At 39.8% G+C, this 22,097-nt stretch overlaps 1 protein-coding gene across 4 annotated transcripts in view; it reads left to right on the plus strand.

The window, feature by feature from the left end:
- cntn3a.1 (contactin 3a, tandem duplicate 1) overlaps positions 1–22,097 on the plus strand; it is a 104,446-nt gene that overhangs the window by 17,189 nt on the left and 65,160 nt on the right. For all 4 annotated transcript variants that reach the window (XM_035740686.2, XM_035740685.2, XM_035740682.2 and 1 more), the window contains 3 exons: positions 738–878; positions 7,937–8,069; positions 14,416–14,591. In XM_035740686.2, the coding sequence (XP_035596579.1) occupies positions 824–878; positions 7,937–8,069; positions 14,416–14,591 (364 nt within the window). In that variant the 5' untranslated portion in view covers positions 738–823. The remainder of the gene's footprint in view (positions 1–737; positions 879–7,936; positions 8,070–14,415; positions 14,592–22,097) is intronic.

Genomic DNA, 22,097 nt, shown 5'->3' on the forward strand with positions numbered 1-22,097 from the left:
TCACCATTAATTTCCTATTGGGCAAAACATAATCGGGAACCCAACCAAAACAAGCTGTAAATGCATCCACATTTTTTGTCACAAGCTTGACGTAGACATTGGGTGCAACGATTATGGGACAAAATACTAAACTTTTGACTACTTTAATAACCTGCACTGTATAAGTGAATAATTATGACTCCCCCAAATGGCGGGACTAGGAACATGAAGTGCTTTCATTTCTAAATAGTAAAACAGATACAGTATGTATGAAAATACACTCAGGTAAAAGGTGACATTCTATACTATTAAATCATTTGACATTTTTGGTCTCAAATTCAAAATGCTGGAGCATGAAGAAAAATTCAACATTTTAGCTTCATTGTCCAAGACATCCAGAGGGAAGTGTACTTCCAAAATAGCCATTTATTTTGGGAAGCACACATGGGAAGCACACAAACACAGACAGGGGTCTATTAAACCATTTCAAGCCCTGGACAATGTCGAGCGTCAATGCTTAACAAGTTTTGAAAACCGGTTTATGACTTTCCAGATGGAATAGATTTTCATCTTCCTCTTGTCTTTTCTGTCTTGGGAGTGGTTGCCTGGGGAACGTGGACAATTACTGTCCCCGTGATATAAAACACTGTGACTAGCCAGTGGCCACTGATTCTGAATGTCTAATGTCCTCTCTCTCTCTCTCTCTTTCATTCTCCCTCTTGTTTTCCTCCCCTCTGTTCTTTTCGTGCCGACCAAAGGCCAGAAAAGGTGCCGGAAAGGACAAAGCCAGGATTCTGCACACCTGTGGTTGGATGTGAGCCTATATTAACCTGAGACAGTTAAAATGGAGTTGCTATGGAAACTGATGATGCTGCTATCATTTGCGGAGTTCCTTGCAGGTAAGCGCCTTAAGAAATGATTATTTAGCCTTGCCAATGATGTTGCTTGGAAGTTGTCATCCTTTTTTATTCGTAATCATCAAGGGAAAATAAATGTTAAGGCATGGAGCATTGACATTGGGAACATATAGCATTAGTGTGTTATAGGACAGGCAATGCAAAGTTTTCAGGCAGTGCCCAGACATCATCCTCCATTCACCGTTCTGACCTGAAGACACATTTAAAGTCCTTAAGATGTGGATAATGGATAGCATTCTTTATTCTTTATGTTAATCCTGGTTGGAGAGAAAAAAAAACATTTAAAAGCGAGGTTGTGAGTCTAAAAGAAAGTCTCATCTAGCGCTTGAGTGCACAGTCATTCATTTAAAGTACAGCTCGATTGGTACCCTAATTGAGGCTACGCTGGTAGTACAAGAGTCCTGCTATTGATCTTGTTTTAACGAGGCTATGAAGCGGCTTAATTTCTCTCACTTACAAAATGGCAGGGTCAAACGCTATAGCCCTGTAGATGTCAGTATTTGATACTGACTGCCAGATGAATATAGATTAAATTGCTGGATGATTATCCAACATCTTTGGTCATTTCAAGAGAAAATAAGACTGTCAGCCTCCCCCATCCCCTACCCTCACCTTCACAGCTGGAATTTAGAGCAATTAGAATATGCTGGTAAAGCTATAGTCAGGGATTTGGAAAGCTGTTCAATTGTGTTTGACATTATTTTGTTTTTGAAATCCCGGAATATAGCTTTAAAGAGCTTAACAGCCTTGCACACATGTTCTTACACGGCAATTAGTGCGACTCATCACAATATCCAGTGCACTTCAGTGGTTACCTAATGAGACAGTGACTCACCTTGGGATTAGTCATTTCACTATTAGACTGTATCACATATGCCCTGGTTTAGGATGTAAACATATAGGTAGGCCCTCATTTATCAAACATTTATAGAAATAAGTGTAGATTTGAGCTGTTAGTGGCAGTGCGCAAGGTTCTGATTTATGAAAGTTTCACATTTGATTTATAGGTGGCAGGTAGCCTAGCGATTCGGAGTGTTAGGATGACAAGGTGGACAATCTGTTGAGGTGCCCTTGAGCAAGGCACTTAACCCTAATTGCTCCTGTAAGTCGCTCTGGATAAGAGCGTCTGCTAAATGACTAAAATGCAAATGCAAAATATCTAAGCGTGAATTAGTTAACTGATCTGACTTGATTGTTTGTGTGCACGTGACCTGTAATTACCATGAATTATACCACAGAATTAATTAATCTGATTGGCTAGAAGGGCATTTTAGAAATGATTAGGGGGTTGAATATGATCATCAAGATGATATTCAAGGAACACAGAATCAGGATAATAAGATATAATATTATAGCTTGTAAAGTAGACTATATGGTGGGAAATAAAGCTAGCATAGCTTTAATATTCAGAGAGGTCTATTTCAACTGTCCTCTGTGTTTCAGAGGAGCACAGAATGAGTGAGTAAGGTGGGTAAGTGCAAGGTTTTAGTATTCCAAGAGAGACTTGATAAGCATTTTAATATTCAAGGTCATATGCCCTATTGAGCACAGGAACACAGTGTGAGAGAGTGAGCCAGGTACTGCAATGTAGCGCCCACAATATTAACTCCACAGATTTAAATACATTGAATTCTGCCCAAATTGAGCGTGTCCCTTCTCATAAATGCCTAGGCATTTGGATCGATATAAGTTGTCTTTTAAAACACACATTTCAGAAAACCCTACAATTGGACCCCAAGTGCCTTTCCCGCAGTTCAGAGTATTGGTAAATGACCTCTTCTCTGAGGAATGTGCGTGTTTTTTATAATTGTGTTTGGGGATTTTTGTGTTTTTCGTACTCCTGTCTTTGAAGTAGTTATGTCACTACTTCGGGGCGGCAGGGTAGCCTAGTGGTTAGAGCGTTGGACTAGTAACCGGAAGGTTGCAAGTTCAAACCCCCGAGCTGACAAGGTGCAACACTGTCGTTCTGCCCCTGAACAGGCAGTTAGTTAACCCACTTTCCCTAGGCCGTCATTGAAAATAAGAATTTGTTCTTAACTGACTTGCCTAGTAAAATAAAAAATGTGCTTTATATTGTTTACTGTTTTGTGAAGCAGGGCTTCGTTGCACAAGAGACATTGGTCTCAATGAGACTTTCCTGCCTAAATAAAGGTTAAATATATTTCACAGCTATTTAGATTGTACATTGATTCTCTACACTATACATTGCTTGTTTTGTCACATAAACTGAAATTAGGTGAACATGAGAGAACTTTAGCAATCAGGTAATGGCGAAGCAATTTCTAAATATTGTGCTTTTAAGGCCGCTCTAATAATTACAACAATACTCACAATACTCAAATAGTCACAACAATACCCAGAATACTCAAATAGTCACAACAATACTCACAATGGCACCTTAACTACTCACCCATATGAATGTTAAGAGTTGTTAAGTTTGTCATTGTTCACTGTCATTATAGCATGGTGCTCTAGGATTGCACACCACTCTTGATTACAATGGTATTTGTCTTCTTTCATTGAGCGTGCTTGCCTGGAGCCATGGAACCAATGGAATAGTACCATAAGTGTAAACTTCACCCATCTGGCACTCCAGACAGGCTCAATCATACACAAAGTATTTTTTACTATTTAAATGCAGGTCTGTTATACACACAATGAGATTTGACCATGGCCACGTGGTGTGTAGTCCTGGGTCGTGTTCAGTAGGAAATGCAATATAAAATCATTCTCCCTATTGGACACATCCCTTTTGTTTAGTCCAAAGCTGATGAGGACGTTGTACAACACTTTTCCATCGGTCCTCATCCAACTTTTATTTCCTATAAAGCAACAATTTATTTCAGTTTTTTCTTAGACCATTTATCAAGCAAAAGGCAAGGAATCCATAAAACTATATACTCTGCTGTCAAACCCCAAAATTAAATCCCCAAATAGTATAATCATGCATTCTTGGAGTATGTTTTGACATATACAGTAATAAACAATGATAAATGTTACTATTAGTATAGACCACGGCAACTCATAGATGACAAATAACCCTCTTAGCAACGTAGGAGATGAAAAGGTAGGGTTATTACAGTAATTAGATGACAAATGGCATTCTCAGCAGCGATTTGTTTTTGACTTTATATAGACATTTAATGGAGCAAATCAACAACGCTTTAAATTGTCATTCCTTGTGCAGAGATGGATTTGATCAATGTTTTCTTTCCCCCAAAGAACATAGTATTAAGTATTGATAGCATATTCCCAGAATATAATTGACTTCCTATTACATACTGTATATGGGCCCTATTTCCTTTTATATTATTCAATTCTGTATGGTGTGCGTGAGTGATTTGGATATCAATGTGAAAATGCAATCACACGTGACAAGCATGAAAACACATGATATCTGTCATTCCATCCACATGATATCTGTCATTCCATCCACATGATACAGTATCTGTTATCCCCCCACATGACATCTTCTATTCCTTCCACTTGTTAGCCAAAGTTAATATCATAATTAAGTTTTATTATTTGGTTGTTTGTGTGAAGGCCTCAGGAAATTGGCCCCAAATGTCTCCAGTACAGGTAGACTGCCCTGAACCTCTAATTCCTACATCCCACCCCAACCTTCCTACATCCTCAGAATAACATTTGGAACCCCTCAATGAGAGACATTTAGGGTGAATCTTATCTGTCGGGACAGAGGGAAGAGATGCTTTAAAAAGCAAGATTGGCTTTTTTATTTGATGCATAAAACCCAAAGCTGAAGCGAATGGATTGGGGACCTCACAAACTACCAATACCTCCCCCACAGTCGACTTCCCATGTGGCTGTTTATTCATGCTGAGGTAAGCTCACTGAATTCATTTGCTGTCAGCCCGTATTGAATTTGAGATTAGTTTATATTTCAGCCCTCCAAAGCACCCTTTTGCTCTCCCCCTGTGCTGATGCCGGTCTTGTGTAGTCTCTGGCCCTCAGCCCTGCCACATATCATCATCTTGCAGCAGGTGAGAGATATGAGGGATGCTAGCTTTAAAAAAAATAAAGTTTCGTAATGACCTCTGTCTCTGTCTAGGGGCATTGTGCAGTAAACTTCCCGTAAGTATTCTGAGCCTGTCTACCTTTAGAAATGCAGTGTAACTTCCTTTTAAAGAATGACTGGTTTTAGCCCCTAAATAGTATTCTTATTTCTCAAAATCCCCCCAAAAAACGTTATCCATGTCAAACAATGCTGGAACACAGCACTTTTTACTTTTCTTTGTTACCAGAAAGCAAGATTGAAATTATTCCTACCTCCCTACTGAGTTACTACATAAATTCCCGTTGGGCAACGGGGAAGTTTCACAGAGTTTGCATCACTTTGGACTAACCCCCCAGGCACAGCCCCGGGAACTCAATCCCATCCCATCTCATTATCCCACAGTTATTCTTCAGAACGGTTGCCATGGCGTTGCCAAAGATCAGCTCGGTTCAGCTTGGGCATACCTGTTAAGACTCATATTAGTTACGCTGATTAATTTCCCATTTAAATGAATAGAAATTGAGTTAACTTTGCACTCTGAAACCACTTTGGGATTGATTAAGAGAACAGGGTAAGTATCAAGGTTATAAGAGGCTGATACTTGCTTTTTTATAGATGGTTCAGTGGGGTTGTTGGTGCCTGCATGAGTTTTTTTTCTTCACTATGAATAAACTTATGCATGCAATGATGCCTACATAAATATCTAGTTTATAAAAATAAAAAAAGATAAAAAACATTTCAAGGGATAGATAGACATTTGTAGATAGCTTTGCACCCTCTACAAGCACTATTATTATTTGCCCCTGTTGGCCATCTATGAACGTTTGAACATCTTGGCCATGTACTGTTATAATCTCCACCCGGCACAGCCAGAAGAGGACTGGCCACACCTCAGAGTCTGGTTCCTCTCTAGGTTTCTTCCAAGGTTCCTGCCTTTCTAGGGAGTTTTTCCTAGCCACCGTGCTTCTACATCTGTATTGCTTGCTGTTTGGGGTTTTAGGCTGGGTTTCTGTATAGTGACAACAGCTGATGTAAAAAGGGCTTTATAAATACATTTGATAGATTGATTGATTGATTGATTGATTGATTGAATTAAAATTCTATCAGATAGCAGATAGCGTTGCTCCCTTTTTATTATTTTAATATTTGTATTATATTCCTATCATCCTCTCCCCAATTGGAGGACTTGTGTTAATTGATAACATATCACACATGAGTGTCTAGATGCTTCATTCTAATGGTGAAGCAGAGTGCATCTTTTACGTTTTACAGCTACTGTACTCTGAGTGTGTATTCTCTGTGTTTTTTTCATCTCTGTGCTCTTGAGGCAACATGTGTGCATCGATTAACCAAGTCATTTATCAACACGTTCACTCACTCCCTCTGTAGCAAATGTCGATTCATTTCATGATTATGTTCACCGGGGGCTTACATGGTTACGTGTTTGTGTACAGTATGTGTTTGTGCTTGTATGGAGCTCTCTGTAAGAAGTGTCCTCTGGTAATCAATCAACTTCAGCTCTGCTTCAGGGAACAAGGCTTATCTAACAAAGACTATAATTAGGCTGTCTTCCATTTTGTGTAACTTTCTCAAACGTGTTTATCCTTGAGGAGAAGAACAATCGGTGCACACAAGATCCCCGTCAAACAGCATTCTCTCTCTGAGAGTTATTCTGAGTCCGGGAATAAACCTGAACACCCTGAGACTGGAATACAGTATCTCTTCCCCACAAATTACCTAGTGTTCTTACCTTTCTGCTGTTCTGAGAAAATGCAAATGTATCCTCAGAAAGGCAAATGTATTCTCCTTCCAAGTGGAAAGAGACATGTTTATTTCAAAGAAGTGTTGTCTGCCATAGTCCCACAGGTCATTCCTTTGCTGTTCAGATCCTGTAGATCTTTGCAGCAGTTACATTCACTCAATAGTGCTTTACTAATGAGCTAAAAAATAAATGTCATAGTAGAACACGGTAGACGCCCCATTTTCTTTGTTGTGTCAGTGTTAACAGAGCATTATGCATTAATACATTTATGTAAGAGATGGCATTGAAATATATTTATGTAACTATGGAAAGAATGTCATGTTATTCCTACATCAAAATATATATTTTTTCAACTCATGTTAATTGCACTGTCAAACCCACTCATGGTTTTTAAGAGATAACCGGGGACTGTAGGCTATTTATATTCGTAGACTTCGCGTTTTAAGGTACAATACAGCCCTGATATACCAAGTACAAAAACTGTTAATCTGCTGTCCTTTATTCAGCACACTCTCTTTGCCTCAATCTTCTGTAAGGAAATCATTTTTATGAGCTGTTAATTGTGTTGATGTGGGCTATAGCTCCATTTCAGTTATTTCAGTATTTCTCTCGAGGTGCAGAATTTCATAAAACATGGCAGATGCCAAACTTGTTCCTTCACATTATTGTTTTCTTTTTGTTTCCAAAAACATTTTCTTCCACATCTACCTAATTTTGCAAGCAAAAGCTTTTGGGTTCAAAAAATACCATCTTACTCCCAAAGTTGTTGTGGCATTTGTTTCAACACTTTGTTTAATGTGCATCATCCATGAGAGAGATCATTTATATGGGATTAGTGACATACCGTAGTGGACAAACATGATGCCCTCCATGCAGTGTAGTTTAGAAATGAGTGCCACACCGACTATTGTACGTGGTGGCACAGTTTTGTCAGCAGCTTTTCTCTTTTGCTCAGGACCCTACTAAATTCAAATTAATTTCTGAGTTTTCATGCTAAGATTGATATGGAACTCTAACAGGTGTGGGGGGGGGGTATTATTTTTTCAAGTGCATGTTTTAATTGATGGGCCATTCCACTTACTATTCTGTAACCGGTGTCTGTGAAATAGGACAGCAGACAAATAGCCAAATGATGATAATTTAGGTCAAAAATCATAATAACAGGTACTTTTTCAGGCTGGTGGGCTACATCACAGCTTTATTCTCCCCCCCATTCAGACCATCCCTCCTTCTAGATAATGTTGCTGTTTCTCCTCCTGGCAGGAAACAACGTCCTGCTGAGGCCTGTGTTCACCAAACAACCAGGCAGTGTGGTGTTTCCCGTCCACCCCACTGAGACCATCAGAGAGGTGGTGTTCAGCTGTGAGGCCCAGGGACATCCACCTCCCTTCTACAGGTACCAGCTGTCACTGTTACTTCAAGTTTGGTTTTGGCAGGGTATATACAGTGTACATTTAACTTTTTTAATCCAGGTTAGTCTTAATGAGATAAATGGGAACATATTTTATGATGTCTCACATTTTACCACGGGTTACTTTAACCCTTTACACGATGGGGAATTTGCCTATATAAACAGGGCCAAATTGAAAGCTTTTTCAAATAAATAATTTAAGAAGCATGTGCATGAATGGGAACAGTTTGGAGATTTTAGGGAAATTCTAAGAACAAAGATTAGAGCAAAAGCCGTTCACCTGAAACAAGATTGAGTTCAAAGATTACACTGTTGATTTTATGTGCATTTGACCTTTACTGTACTTTTCGAATCCATTTGTCAATAACGAAATCTGGAAATAATCAAATCAAATCAAATGCATTTATATAGCTCTTCGTACATCAGCTGATATCTCAAAGTGCTGTACAGAAACCCAGCCTAAAACCCCAAACAGCAAGCAATGCAGGTGTTGAAGCACGTTGGCTAGGAAAAACTCCCTAGAAAGGCCAAAACCTAGCAAAAAACCTAGAGAGGAACCAGGCTATGAGAGGTGGTCAGTCCTCTTCTGGCTGTGCCGGGTGGAGATTATAACAGAACATGGCCAAGATGTTCAAATGTTCATAAATGACCAGTATGGTCAAATAATAATAATCACAGTAGTTGTCAAGGGTGCAGCAAGTCAGCACCTCAGGAGTAAATGTCAGTTGGCTTTTCATAGTCAATCATTAAAAGTATCTCTTCCACTCCTGCTGTCTCTAGAGAGTTGAAAACAGCAGGTCTGGGACAGGTAGCACATCTGGTGAACAGGTCAGGATTCCAAAGTCGCAGGCAGAACAGTTGAAACTGGAGCAGCAGCACAGCCAGGTGGACTGGGGACAGCAAGGAGTCATCGTGGCAGGTAGTCCTGAGGCATGGTCCTAGGGCTCAGGTCCTCCGAGAGAGAGAAAGAAAGAGAGAATTAGAGAGAGCATAGTTACATTCTTCAACCACCAACTTACCATCCTGAGACAAGGGCGAGTATAGCCCACAAAGATCTCCGCCACGGCACAACCCAAGGGGGGGGCGCCAACCCAGACAGGAAGATCACATCAGTGACTCAACCCACTCAAGTGGACCTGTTCTTCTCTCTGACTCCAACTTGTTCTGGAAAATATAATACATTTTATTCTGTTTACACATTGGATTTGTGTTCCATAAACTCCTTTCGCAGAAGTTGTTCCATGTAATTAGACTCAATAGCTATTCACTAAGCCACTTCAACAGCATGTAGTGCCAGACAATGTTGGCACCGTAGTTAAGAACTCTAAACGGGAAATTACGGGAAATTAAATCCTGCCATGTGCGGCTAGCATTCTTAGCTGAAAGAAATAAATACTTTGGATATACACTGAACAAATATATAAACGCAACACGCAACAATTTCAATGTTTTTTCCTAGTCACAGTTCATATAAGGAAATCAGTCAATTGAAATAAATTATATAATCTATGCATTTCAGATGACTGGAAATAAAGATATGCATCTGTTGGTCACCTTTAACTTATGCCCGCCCATACCATAACCCCACCGCCACCATGGGGCACTTTGTTCACAAAGTTGACATCAGCAAACCGCACGCCCACATAAATCAAATCAAATCAAATCAAATTTTATTTGTCACATACACATGGTTAGCAGATGTTAGTGCGAGTGTAGCGAAATGCTTGTGCTTCTAGTTCCGACAATGCAGTAATAACCAACAAGTAATCTAGCTAACAATTCCAAAACTACTACCTTATAGACACAAGTGTAAGGGGATAAAGAATATGTACATAAAGATATATGAATGAGTGATGGTACAGAGCGGCATAGGCAAGATACAGTAGATGGTATTGAGTGCAGTATATACATACGAGAGAGTATGTAAACAAAGTGGCATAGTTAAAGTGGCTAGTGATACATGTATTACATAAGGATGCAGTAGATGATATAGAGTACAGTATATACGTATACATATGAGATGAATAATGTAGGGTATGTAAACATTATATTAGGTAGCATTGTTTAAACGACCACATCTGCACAGTACAGTGGTCGGTACAGTTAAAACCGGAATTCAGATGCCAGTGGCCATCGAAGGTGAGTATTCACCCACTGAAGTTGGTTACGACATCAAACTACAGTCAGGTCAAGACCCTGGTAAGGACGACGAGCACGCAGATGAGCTTTCCTGTTTGTGCAGAAATCCTTTGGTTGTGCAAACCCACAGTTTCATCAGCTGTCCCGGTGGCTGGTCTCAGACGATCCCGCAGATGAAGGTACCCGGATGTAGAGGTCCTCGGCTGCTGTGGTTACACGTGGTCTGCGGTTATACATACTGCCAAATTCTCTAAAATGACGTTGGAGACTCGTCAAAATGACGATGACTGCCCATCGCAAACACATTCTGACCATTCTGATTGGCCCCAGAAACCGATGGGTTGGACCAGAATGGGCCTACAAGAATCAGTAATCACGTTAGTGGCTTTAATATTCTGATTGGTTAGAGAAGATTCAATCGCGGATTAATGTGTTTTGTACAATGCCCCTCATTTTGATGTCAGCACAACCGACTTATAGGATGGTAGTTTCAGACTGAATGTATGGGGCGATCCATAGAGCAACGGAATTCAATTCAGAATACGTTATCAGGCAAATTTCCACCCTGTCTGTCTTTTTTCCCTGTTTGTTGCCTAATGATGACCCAAGATAATTGATATTTGATAAGGAAATCAGGAATTTGAACCATGTCATTGGATTTAGGTTAAAAGTTGGGTGAAAGAAAGACAAACATTTCCGAAATTCCTTTATGTTTTCCACGTTAATTCAACATCATCACATTGTTTTTTGTTGTTGTTTTTATTAACGTAGAAACAACATAGATTAATTTAGCTTGTGACCAGAGGGTTTGGACTTCACTGTCAAACTCTGTGTATTGTCCCTCTCCGGGAGTTGTCCCCAGTGCATTGTCCTAGGAATGTATTGATGCCCCGTTGATCACCAGCTTAAGTGATGACAAATTAAAACAGATGACAAATTATGATCTGCTTTAAAGAGCATCAGTTGCATAAGCTATTAATTTTCAATCTATCAAACAACGACGGCTGTTGTACTCTTGTCACTGTAATTAAATGCAAATTGCAAAGCCAAGCATTTAATATGCAATAGGTTGAAACGATCCCTCATAACATCAGCGTATTTGGCTGTTAATGTAGCTTGAAGATCCTGGGTGTTATGCCTAATGGGCACAAATTGAAATGAATGTACAAGATCTTATCACTTCCACTGGATAGAATACTTAAGCAATCTGTTTCTACAATGCAGCCTCCGACGCCAGCCTAAAAGATGGGAACCTAATAATTCTGTCTTCAACTCACATTGAAGTCGTACACCTGTGTGTGTGTGTGTGTGTGTGTGTGTGTGTGTGTGTGTGTGTGTGTGTGTGTGTGTGTGTGTGTGTGTGTGTGTGTGTGTGTGTGTGTGTGTGTGTGTGTGTGTGTGTGTGTGTGCAGAGTGTACTCGCATGCATGCACACACACACCACATTGAAGTAAGCTGTTCCAGTGTATGAAATTAGTTTTGAAAAGTTAAGAGTCCTTCACTCAGTCAGCATCATAGTACATCAAATGGGTCCTTAGAGCTGAGAATAGAGCAGCTCTTTTTCAGGAGGTGCCAAGGACACATTAATTTAAGACATACTTAAGACTACTCCTCGTCCGCTGTCACTGAAAGCCCCCTCTGAGTTGTCACCGTGGTCCCTTGATTTGTCTAGTCTGGAGCCATTCCAGCTGCAAAACCAAATCGATAAATCAATCTAATCAGCCAATCTGCCGTCAGGCACCGCTCCACTGAATAGGCCTCTCTCTCTCTCTCTCTCTCTCTCTCTCTCTCTCTCTCTCTCTCTCTCTCTCTCTCTCTCTCTCAGAAATGGAAACCTCAGACTTATTTGACTCAAGGAGTTGTGGAATTCCAATCAGCACAAAAGGATCTAATATTCAATATAATTGTGCCTTATCTCTGTCTCTGAAAGCTATTTCTCAAGAGCTCTTCATGAACACAAAGATAGCTTTTCTTGTTAGGCTTGTTTGCTCTCCTCTCTGTTCATTTTCTCTCTCCTTGACATCAAACTGTTGGGATTAACTGGATGCACTTCTCTTGTGTTCATTATTAACAGTTTTGAGGTGCGGTCAAACTGTATTTGAATAGGTTCTGTAACTTCTGATCATCAAAATTAATCAAAATCTAGAAGAAAAAAAAAGATCAATACAGTAATTCTCTTCATGTTGCACAGTGATTCAGGAAGAATAGATGTTCTAATTTACTGTAGCAAATTATTGTGAAGCACGCGCAAGACTTCAAGGTTTGGGTAGATTCAGCTTTCAATTCAGGAAATTCAGAAAATGAACTGAAAGTTGTTCAGGTTTTTCCAATTCAACTGAATTGACCAGAATCCTACATTACTCATAATGTCCAAACATCTTGACAGCTGTTCACCCAAAAAGTGTTAAGGTGACCGCTTTGTTGTCATTTGAATTCCAGATTCCACCTAGCGTTGTTCTGTATTCAATGTCTTTGATCGCATTACCCTTAATCAAAAGGACTGTTATTATAGGGTTAGCTTTGGGTTATCCAAGGGATTTTAAAACAAATCTGTGCTAGATTATGGTGATATTGTGCTAGATTATGGTGATATTGTTTACATGCAAGCCTCAGCCAGCAGATTTAAGATACTGGACACTGTGTATCACAGAATGCTTAGATTTATAACAAATGCAAGATCACTCACCCATCACTGTGATCTATATGGTGAAGTGGCCCTCTCTTCCTACACAAATGCTGAAGCACTGGTACAGTACATCTTTGTGTACAAAGCATTGCTTGGCCTATTGCTTTTTTACCTGTCCCCCTCACTAAAAAGGTAATCACAAACTGATAGTCCCCGTTCTCAGCTGCTACAATCTTTCACGGTTCCTAAGGCCAGAACTGAAATGGGAAAACTATAATTTTCGTTATAATCCTTGGTGTTGGAACGAGCTGCAAAACACTTTAAACTGGAGGAGAGGGTATCGCTTGCTGAGTTTAAAGCATTGCAAGGGGAAAATGTTGTTGACCTTTGTGATTGTTTTTAATGTATCGTATTGTGCTCTTGTGTTGTATTTACACGCTGACTACTTCCTGTTGACTTTCCAGGTCCCCATTGAAAAATAGATTTCTATCCTCAAGGGTCTTTTGCTGGTTGAACGACGGTTCATTTAACAAAAAATGGGTTATCATTATCATTAGGTAGGCTATAGGCTACATCCCCATGTGGCGTTTGAAAATCATTGTGGTTGGTTTAGGAATTGCTTACAATTCTTGTCCCAGGGCCTCCCTTATTGAGCAGGGAGGTCTGGCTGCTTTTGGAAAATAAAATGATGACAGTATTTACAGCCATTGATTTTGGTCTCATCCCATGTTTAAATTGAGCAAGGCGTGAAAGGAATTTAATGAAAACGAATTATGGTTGCAAATGAGTAATGTCTCTCACTGATTACATCCCACATCAATTATATTCAGTGTTGTTTGGAGCGACAAGCACAGGGCCTTGTGTCGTTTGTTTTAATTTGGAATTTGCCACAAATTTGCCTTGTCTTGGGTTGTGATTGCAATTTTATCATGATGAAAGTGTGTGATTATGCTATCTGACTGTATGGATCACATGCATAATGAACCAGAACTGGGCAACCTTCAAGGAAACATGAGAGTTGGGCAATAGGATATGTTGTGTTTGTGGCACTAGGGCTTGTGCAGCCTAATAATAGGATAGTTGTGACATGATCATACACACCTCCGATAATCTGAAAACGTTGGGAATGAAAGTCGTTCTTTTGGTGTTTCTCATTTTGAAATTCAATGGAAAACCGCTTAAAACATTGATAGACAATGTTTATTGCGCATTTGTGTTTTCTAGTCATTTAGCCAAATACTATACATATATGATGCGTTTTTAGCACGTAAGCTCAATTTGCATTTAATACATGTTCCGGATTGACCGGTCAGTCCGTAAATCTGAGGATTGTATATTTTCTACATATTTTATGTGTTCTGTGTCTAGTAACCTCTTCCAGTTTGTCGTTGCTTTTGTGTGCTTACAATATGTAGCCCACAGTTGTGAATGTTTTACTTGATGTAAGATTTCCAGGCATTATGATGAGATCACTCATACACATATAAGGCTGATTCTGTACATGCTAGTGGACTTTCCCTACAGTTCTCTTGTCAACTTATCCTTTTAATGCTCTTGCTTTTTCAGGTGGAAGCTGAATGACTCCTTCATTGTACCTAGATCAGGGTCACGCTATGCCCTCACTGGGGGCAACCTACGCATCAGCCATCTGAACAAAGAGGAGGATGTCGGGATCTACCAGTGTCTGGCAACCAACTCTTTCGGCACCATCGTCAGCAGAGAAGCTAGTCTACATATAGCTTGTGAGTTTTCCTCTTAATACAGTAAAGGTTTAAATGGAATATTTCTCAGTCCAAGGAAAAAGGCAGTGGATTCTATCACAAAGCATCAGTCATTAGCAAACCATGATTATGTCACTAAGTTGATCCTTTAATCCAGCTTAAACAGTGGTTTGGGACATCTGTGTGATAGGAGATGCAACTAGGGCTATGGCGATCATGACATTTTGTCAACTCGTCACTGTCATGCAAATAACTGCCAGCCTCACGGTAAATGACAGTTAATTAACATAATAACGTTTAGCCTCTCCGGGCTTCCAGGCATAGTTTACAATCCACTGATGCGGACCTTTGGAACATCTGCATTTCAGAAAATCTAATGAATCCATTTAATATAGCTTACACCATCTTAATAATACCATTATTTATTTCAGATAGATCTAAAGAAACTTTGTGATATGAAGACAATGTAGCCTATTTCAGAAGAACAGAATTGCATATTCTGAGTCATCCTGATGTTAAGCCGTGATCTGGCTGTGCTGTATGGCTGTGGGCTACACTAGTTCATTTAGCAGACAACATTTGCTTACAATTCCCGTGGCATTATTTTATGTTATTTTATAGTAAGAAGGATACAATTCCACATAGCTGAATAAAATAGAAAGGATATTTTCCAAAATGATTTCCAAGGGAGTGTGCTGTGTTGATGTCACGTACCGACCTGAGTTCCTTTGTGATGACTTTGTTTTAGTATGGTCAGGGCGTGAGTTGGGTGGGCAGTCGATGTTCTTTTTTCTATGATTTGGTATTTCTGTGTTTGGCCTGGTATGGTTCTCAATCAGAGGCAGCTGTCAATCGTTGTCCCTGATTGAGAACCTTACTTAGGCAGCCTGTTTTCACCCTTGAGTGGTGGGTGATTATATTTTCTGTTTAGTGTGTTTTGCACCTGACAGAGCGGTTTAGGTTGTGCGGTTTGTTTCTTTGTTTGATAGTGTTCAGTTTAAATAAATAACATGAACAAGTACCATGCTGCGCTTTGGTCCTCACCTTCCTCCACCGACGACCGTTACAGCTGAGCGGTTTACAAAGTGTTCATTTGAAACAGGTCCTCCTATATACCTAATGTACAGTTATTTATGCAACGTTAGTTGCGATACAAACCTTAGGCTATATGTTTTGATTTCTAATACATTCTAAGGCTGCATGATGTGACTCTAATGATGTTTTTTAAAAAGTTGCATGAAAGGCATGAGCTCTGCTCTGTTTCTTGCGCAGTCTCTCATTCATAATTTGACAAGCACTTGATAATATTCTCATAGCCTACTAATATATGTGTGGAATCATTTTTTATTTAGAATGGCCCACAAAAACATCATTTCATCCATAGCCTGCACTCAAATAGTGATTGGAGGTTCCGTAAGGTTACGTTTTTAATATGCCAGGTAAGCTGCATCGGTTGTAAAGCAGATTCATTTGGTAATAAATATAGCAGCACGAGAAAGATGGGATCCTTTTTTAAATAGTGGCGAGTCATAAGTCTGTTTTCACAGGTCGATTGAGCAATGACTGGGCTTATAAGAACACATGTTTCATTAGACTCTGTAGGCTATGTGCTCTCCAACCATGTTCCAGGGGTCCTGGGCCTTATTTGGCCACTTTAGTGTTGATACAAACTTTATCAAAACATATAGGCCTACAGTATGGGCTAGGCTACATGATGCATGCAACTATGATTTGAAAAAGTCGCAAAAAAACGAATGCTCCTTGCCTTGGACTGCACACGCTGGGCATCATTCACAAGTGATAATATTCTCACCCATCAGACTATTCTCAATTTAATCTTGTCTTTACATATACTAAGTAATATATGTGTGAAATTAGTTTGGATTTAGAATGGACCATTATCATGCACCTGTCAGAACACGGGCAGGGGGGAAAATACATGTAATTCATATGCACTTGAATAGCATATGGAGGAAGCTTTTCCCGCAGTTAATTTTCATGCCAGTCAGGTAGACTACTCCAGTCTTAAAGCGAAGCAATGTGCTCAATATTAGGAGAGTTGAGAAATAAATATAGTCTATTGAAAACTGATAGGATCCTTTTCTTTTTAATGGAGACCATAAAACCTCTGTTTTCTCACGCAATTGCATAGCATAGCCTGTAGAAATATAGTGCAACATGGACTTCTAGAAATGACATGTATCAACCAGCTATAAGGAGCTGGCTCTCGCTGTGCAACAGGTTGTCCTATTCCGCTCGAACTCTGAATGCCAAAGGTCTCATGAAGTGTTTGTTTTGATTTTCAAGCTTTTGCATTGATGCCAGAGGGATTAGAGGAACAATAGAGCGCTGAGTACCAGGCCATTGGCGACTGGTTAGTTTGGTAGTCTACAAATGACCATTAGCGGCATCAGAGCGCAGTTTTGGAGAAGCCTAGTTACTGTGACTCAATAGTCACGTGGAATTTGACTGCGGTCATGACTGTCGGTGTGAAGGTAATACGGTCACCGTAACAGCCCTAAATGCAACAGCTCTACCAAAGAGTAGGTTTGGGATGAAGAGGGTGCGATTGTCGAGGGCCTTGACAGCAGCTATATAACTGATGTTTTACAGTCTTCATCTATCACATTTTAAGTCTTCGACATCTCTGATGGCAAGGTAAACTCAGGGCCTCTGCTCTGACGGGAATCCCATCTAAAATGACAGCGTGAACCTCTGAGAACAGATGGTGCATCCAGATTGAATTCTGACGTCTGTTTCCTTTTAGCAGACCGAGGGATGATCCTTGTGAGAGCACCCCGGGTATTTAGCTAGCTTCTAATGGGTGCATTTGAGTCACGAGTCCCCACAAAGCAGTATATCATATTCATGTGAATCCCACCGCTGACACCAAATGTCTACACCAGGCAGTGTATCATATTCATATTTCCTACCAATTTTCGAGGTCTGACCTGCACTGTATGTCACTGTGATTGGTCTCGTCCATTGCCTGGCTCTGACCTGGGACCTGTGGGCTTTGTCAACTGACAAGGACAAGTATCTGCGGTGATGTGTCATCCATCTTATTTGTTGCTCTTGGTATAACTTAATTAATCCTGCAGAATGATTGAACGGTGCCGGGTCAGAGGAATAATGAATTGAGGAGAAGCCTGTTTTGAAAGTCTGTATCATGTCATTTGTAAAAGACTTGGACCAGACCAGAAGCCCCTGTAGTGCTTTTTTGTCCCTCTTTGAGGCTTTGACTTTTTATAAAATAGGATGTAATATAACAAAGATGTAACATATATTGAACAAAAATATAAATGCAACAAACAGCAATTTCAAAGATTTTAATCAGTTACAGTCTATATAAGGATATCAGTCAATTTAAATAAATAAATTAGGCCCTAATCTACACTCTTACAAAAAGGGTTCAAAAAGGGTTCTTTGGCTGTCCCCATAAGAGAACCCTTTATGGTTCCAGGTAGAACTATTTTTGGTTCCATGTAGAATCCTCTGTGTAAAGGGTTCTACATGGAACCAAAATGGTTCTACCTGGAACCAAAAAGGGTTCTTCAAAGAGTTCTCCTATGAAGAACCCTTTTAAGTTCTAGATAGCACCTTTTTTTCTAAGAGTGTATGGATTTCACATGACTGGGAATACAGATATACATCTGTTAGTCACAGATACATAAAAAGTAAGAGCATGGATCAGAAAACCAGTCAGTATCTGGTGTGACCACTATTTGCTTCATGCAGCGCGACACATCTCCTTCGCATAGAGTTGATCAGGCTGTTGATTGTGACCTGTGGAATGTTGTCCCACTCCTCTTCAATGATTGGGACCTGTGCAAAGTTGCTGGATATAGGTGGGAACTGGAACACAGTGTCGTACATGTTGATCCAGAGCATCCCACAATTCTCAATGGGTGGGGCATATCTGGTGAGTATGCCATGCCATTCATCTGCCACCATCACCTCGTGTTTCAGCATGATAATGAATGACCCCATGTCGCAAGGATCTGTACACAATTCCTGGAAGCTGAAAATGTCCTAGTTCTTCCATGGCCTGTGTGCCCACTAGACATGTCACCCATTAAGCATGTTTGGGGTGCTCTGGATCGACGTGTACGACAGCATGTTCCAGTTCCCGCCAATATCCAGCAACTTCGCACAGCCATTGAAGAGGAGTGGGACAACAGGACTCAACCAACAACCTCCGCTCTGCGTGAGGTGAATGGTGGTCACACCAGATAGTGATTGCTTTTCTGATCCACGCCCCTACCTTTTTTTTAAGGTACTGTATCTGTGACCAACAGATGCATATCTTCACTCCCAGTCATGTGAAATCCATAGATTAAGGCCTAATGAATTTATTTCAATTGACCGATTTCCTTAAATGAACCGTAACTCAGTAACGTCTTTGAAATTGTTGAATGTTGCATTTATATATTTTTTGAGTATAATACTATCAAGGCACAAGGCGAGACCCAGATGCAGACAGAGGAGGCAGATGGTTAGAGTCTGATATTTATTAACAATCCAAAAGGGGTAGGCAAGAGAATGTTTATGGACAGGCAGAAGGCCAAAACCAGTTCAGAGTCCAGGATGTACAGTGGCAGGCAGGCTCAAGGTCAAGGCAGGCAGAATGGTAAGGCAGGCTGGAATGGAGTGCAGAAAACAGGCAAGGGTCAAAACCGGGAGGACTAGCAAAAGATACATAGAAAGCAGGAGCACGGGAAAACATGCTGCTTGACTTGAAAACATGCGAGACGAACCGGCACAGAGAGACAGGAAACTCAGGGATAAATACACTGGGGAAAATAAGCAACACCTGGAGGGGGTGGAGACAAACACAAGAAACAGGTGAAACAGATCAGGACGTGTACAATTATTGACACCCCTGTTTTCAGTACGTTTCAATACCTCACCTTGATAACACATACAATATACTGTAGCTCAGTATTTGAATTATGTTTCTTATGCAGTCACTTTTGCTCATCTTTATCAAAGGTGTCAATCATTTTAGAACCCACTGTAGGTGTTGCACATGATGCTGTAGTACCATGAAAAGCATTGGTTTAAAATATAAAGTTGTAGGCACATAAGCTCTTGTGGCTACTGAAGTTGGTCTTTTAATTGGTATTTTGCTGGCTCAACATTACCAAGATTAGTAAGATATCCGTATATAATATATCATATATAGGGTGGCAGGTATACTAGCGTTGGGCCAGTACCTGAAAGCTCGCTAGTTCAAATCCTTAGCCGACAAGGAGAAAATCTGTTAATGTGCCCTTGAGCAAGGCACTTGACCCAACTCTCTGAGGGCGTCTCAGGGGGAGTTGGGATATGCAAAAAACAAATTTCCAATTCACACTATGCATATTAATGTACATTTGTACAAATTGAAATTGTGAAATTGAACAAATATATATTTTTTAATAAAAATGTAGGCACAAAGAGTGATTGTGTTAGGGATGCATGGCAGCCCTTCATCCACCACCAGCCGGTGGGCTGAGCCATATAAACTGTGGACAATCTTTCACCATCTAATTTGGGCTTAAAATATCAGTACATTTAAAGGTTGATGATTCCACTGACAATACTGTGGTGAAATGTTTTAAAAGCCTCTGCTCGTCTGTTGTGTAGACTGGAATAATCTCACTCGTTCTAGGGGCAGATTGAATTCTGTAATCTCTTTGGGATTTTTATAATTGAAAGTCTCTCGACTCTGCTGTGGTAAAATATAACATTACTCCACAGATTGTAACTGCCATATTGCAGGAATAACCTTTTAATATGTACCCAAGAGAATGAGCATGATATGCTCCAGATGCAATGTTGTTAGCTCGGTGCTTAATTATTGAATGGTGAAATAACTGTATTTAAGAAACTGCACAGGATGCAATTCACTTGTATCTTAGGAGCATCAGATTTCATATCTCTTCTTTGGTTCAGCCTCACAATTGCACATAATTTGCATATTTGTTTTCCAGTGTCTGTCTGACATTACAATCCATTTCACAAGTAGATCTGATTTCTATCTCTTGTTTTTAACAAACGCCTTCCGTCATTTCTATCAAGTCCCTTTCATAACATCCACACTTTCGCATCAAGGGAAAATTACATCCTTATTTAGTTTTTATAGCAATCAGAGAGTGGGGACATGAACAGCTCTCACAGTTTTGGCCTGTCTAAAATATATCAGAGCTCTAGCTATCTGCATTTCAAACATACCATTTTTTTAAAACAGGAATTTATCGCACAATGCTAGAGAACAATTGTAAAGAGTTTCTCAATTAACGTTTTTGATGTCATAGTGTACATTTCTCAAACTCAATTATGGACCTCAAAGGCAGTTCCACAAGTCTAAATCAGGGACAGATTTAGACTTGGGATGCCAGGTGGGCGCAGTTAATTGTCAGTTTGACCAGAAAACCAGCAGCCTCTTGACCTCATCGGGTAAGAGTTGAATATCCCTGCTGTAAAGTGTCTCAGTCTTGTAATATCATACTTATTTCTGAGTGCTCACTGCAAAATTGTGTGTTGCTCACTTTTTGAATAAGTAGAACATAGATTAATGAAGAGATGGGAACAGTATCATATCATATAAACTATTCAAAGCGGTATACCATAACATTTACATTTTAGGCTATGAAAGTGGTTTGAGTGGTACTTTCTACAGTAATATGACTCAATATTAAATAACTGTGAAGGACAAGCCATGACTGTTGGTTAATGCTCTCGTTCACACCACAACAAAAGTTACTCACATTCTCTTTTGATACAATCTCCTCTGATTCATTGCATTAAGTCACAAAATGCTAATTCACATCCAATTTCATGGACCTGAAAGCACTCAAAATAGCTTGAATTAGGCAATGAAAAAGCACACAGAGGTATGTCTTTGAAAGGCTTGACAATATAATCCAGGGGTTGCAGAACAGTTTGGTTTATCAGGCATGGCTGGCTTTAGTGTGTCCAGCTCATTTGCGTTTCACACTATGAGAATATTGACCGTTTGTTCCCACTTCACGGTGGTGTAGTAATATTATTAGGTGCTATAGGGAAATACTGCTCATATACAGATTTCACCTAGCTTCAGGGATTTTTTGTCAAATAAAATATTTATTTTAATACTCACTTTGAGAAAGTTTTATTTTAAATGTTAATACCTTTTGGAATTATACACTGTGTTCATTTAGTTCTTAAACCTCGTTAGTTCTGAAAACACAGGACATGTTGTTAGAAATTCCAATGTGCCAATAGTTGATTGTAAGCACGAACCTGACACTTGCTTTCATGTTGTCATAGGGAAAGATAACTTTGATGATAGCAATGACTTTCTTTAACAAAGTCATTTCAGTGGCGTCTTGAGATTTGGTTGTTTTCCAAATCCACCTAATCATGCCTCTCAAATGCTGAATACTTATGCACCTGATAAAACATAGAAAAACATTCTTTTTTAATTGGACTGCCTCAACAATCTAAGTGTCTAAATGTATGTTTACAGGTTAAAGGGGAATTCAAGAATATGGGAAATAAGAA

Source organism: Oncorhynchus keta, chromosome 28, assembly GCF_023373465.1.
Source record: "Oncorhynchus keta strain PuntledgeMale-10-30-2019 chromosome 28, Oket_V2, whole genome shotgun sequence".
Lineage (NCBI taxonomy): Eukaryota > Metazoa > Chordata > Actinopteri > Salmoniformes > Salmonidae > Oncorhynchus > Oncorhynchus keta.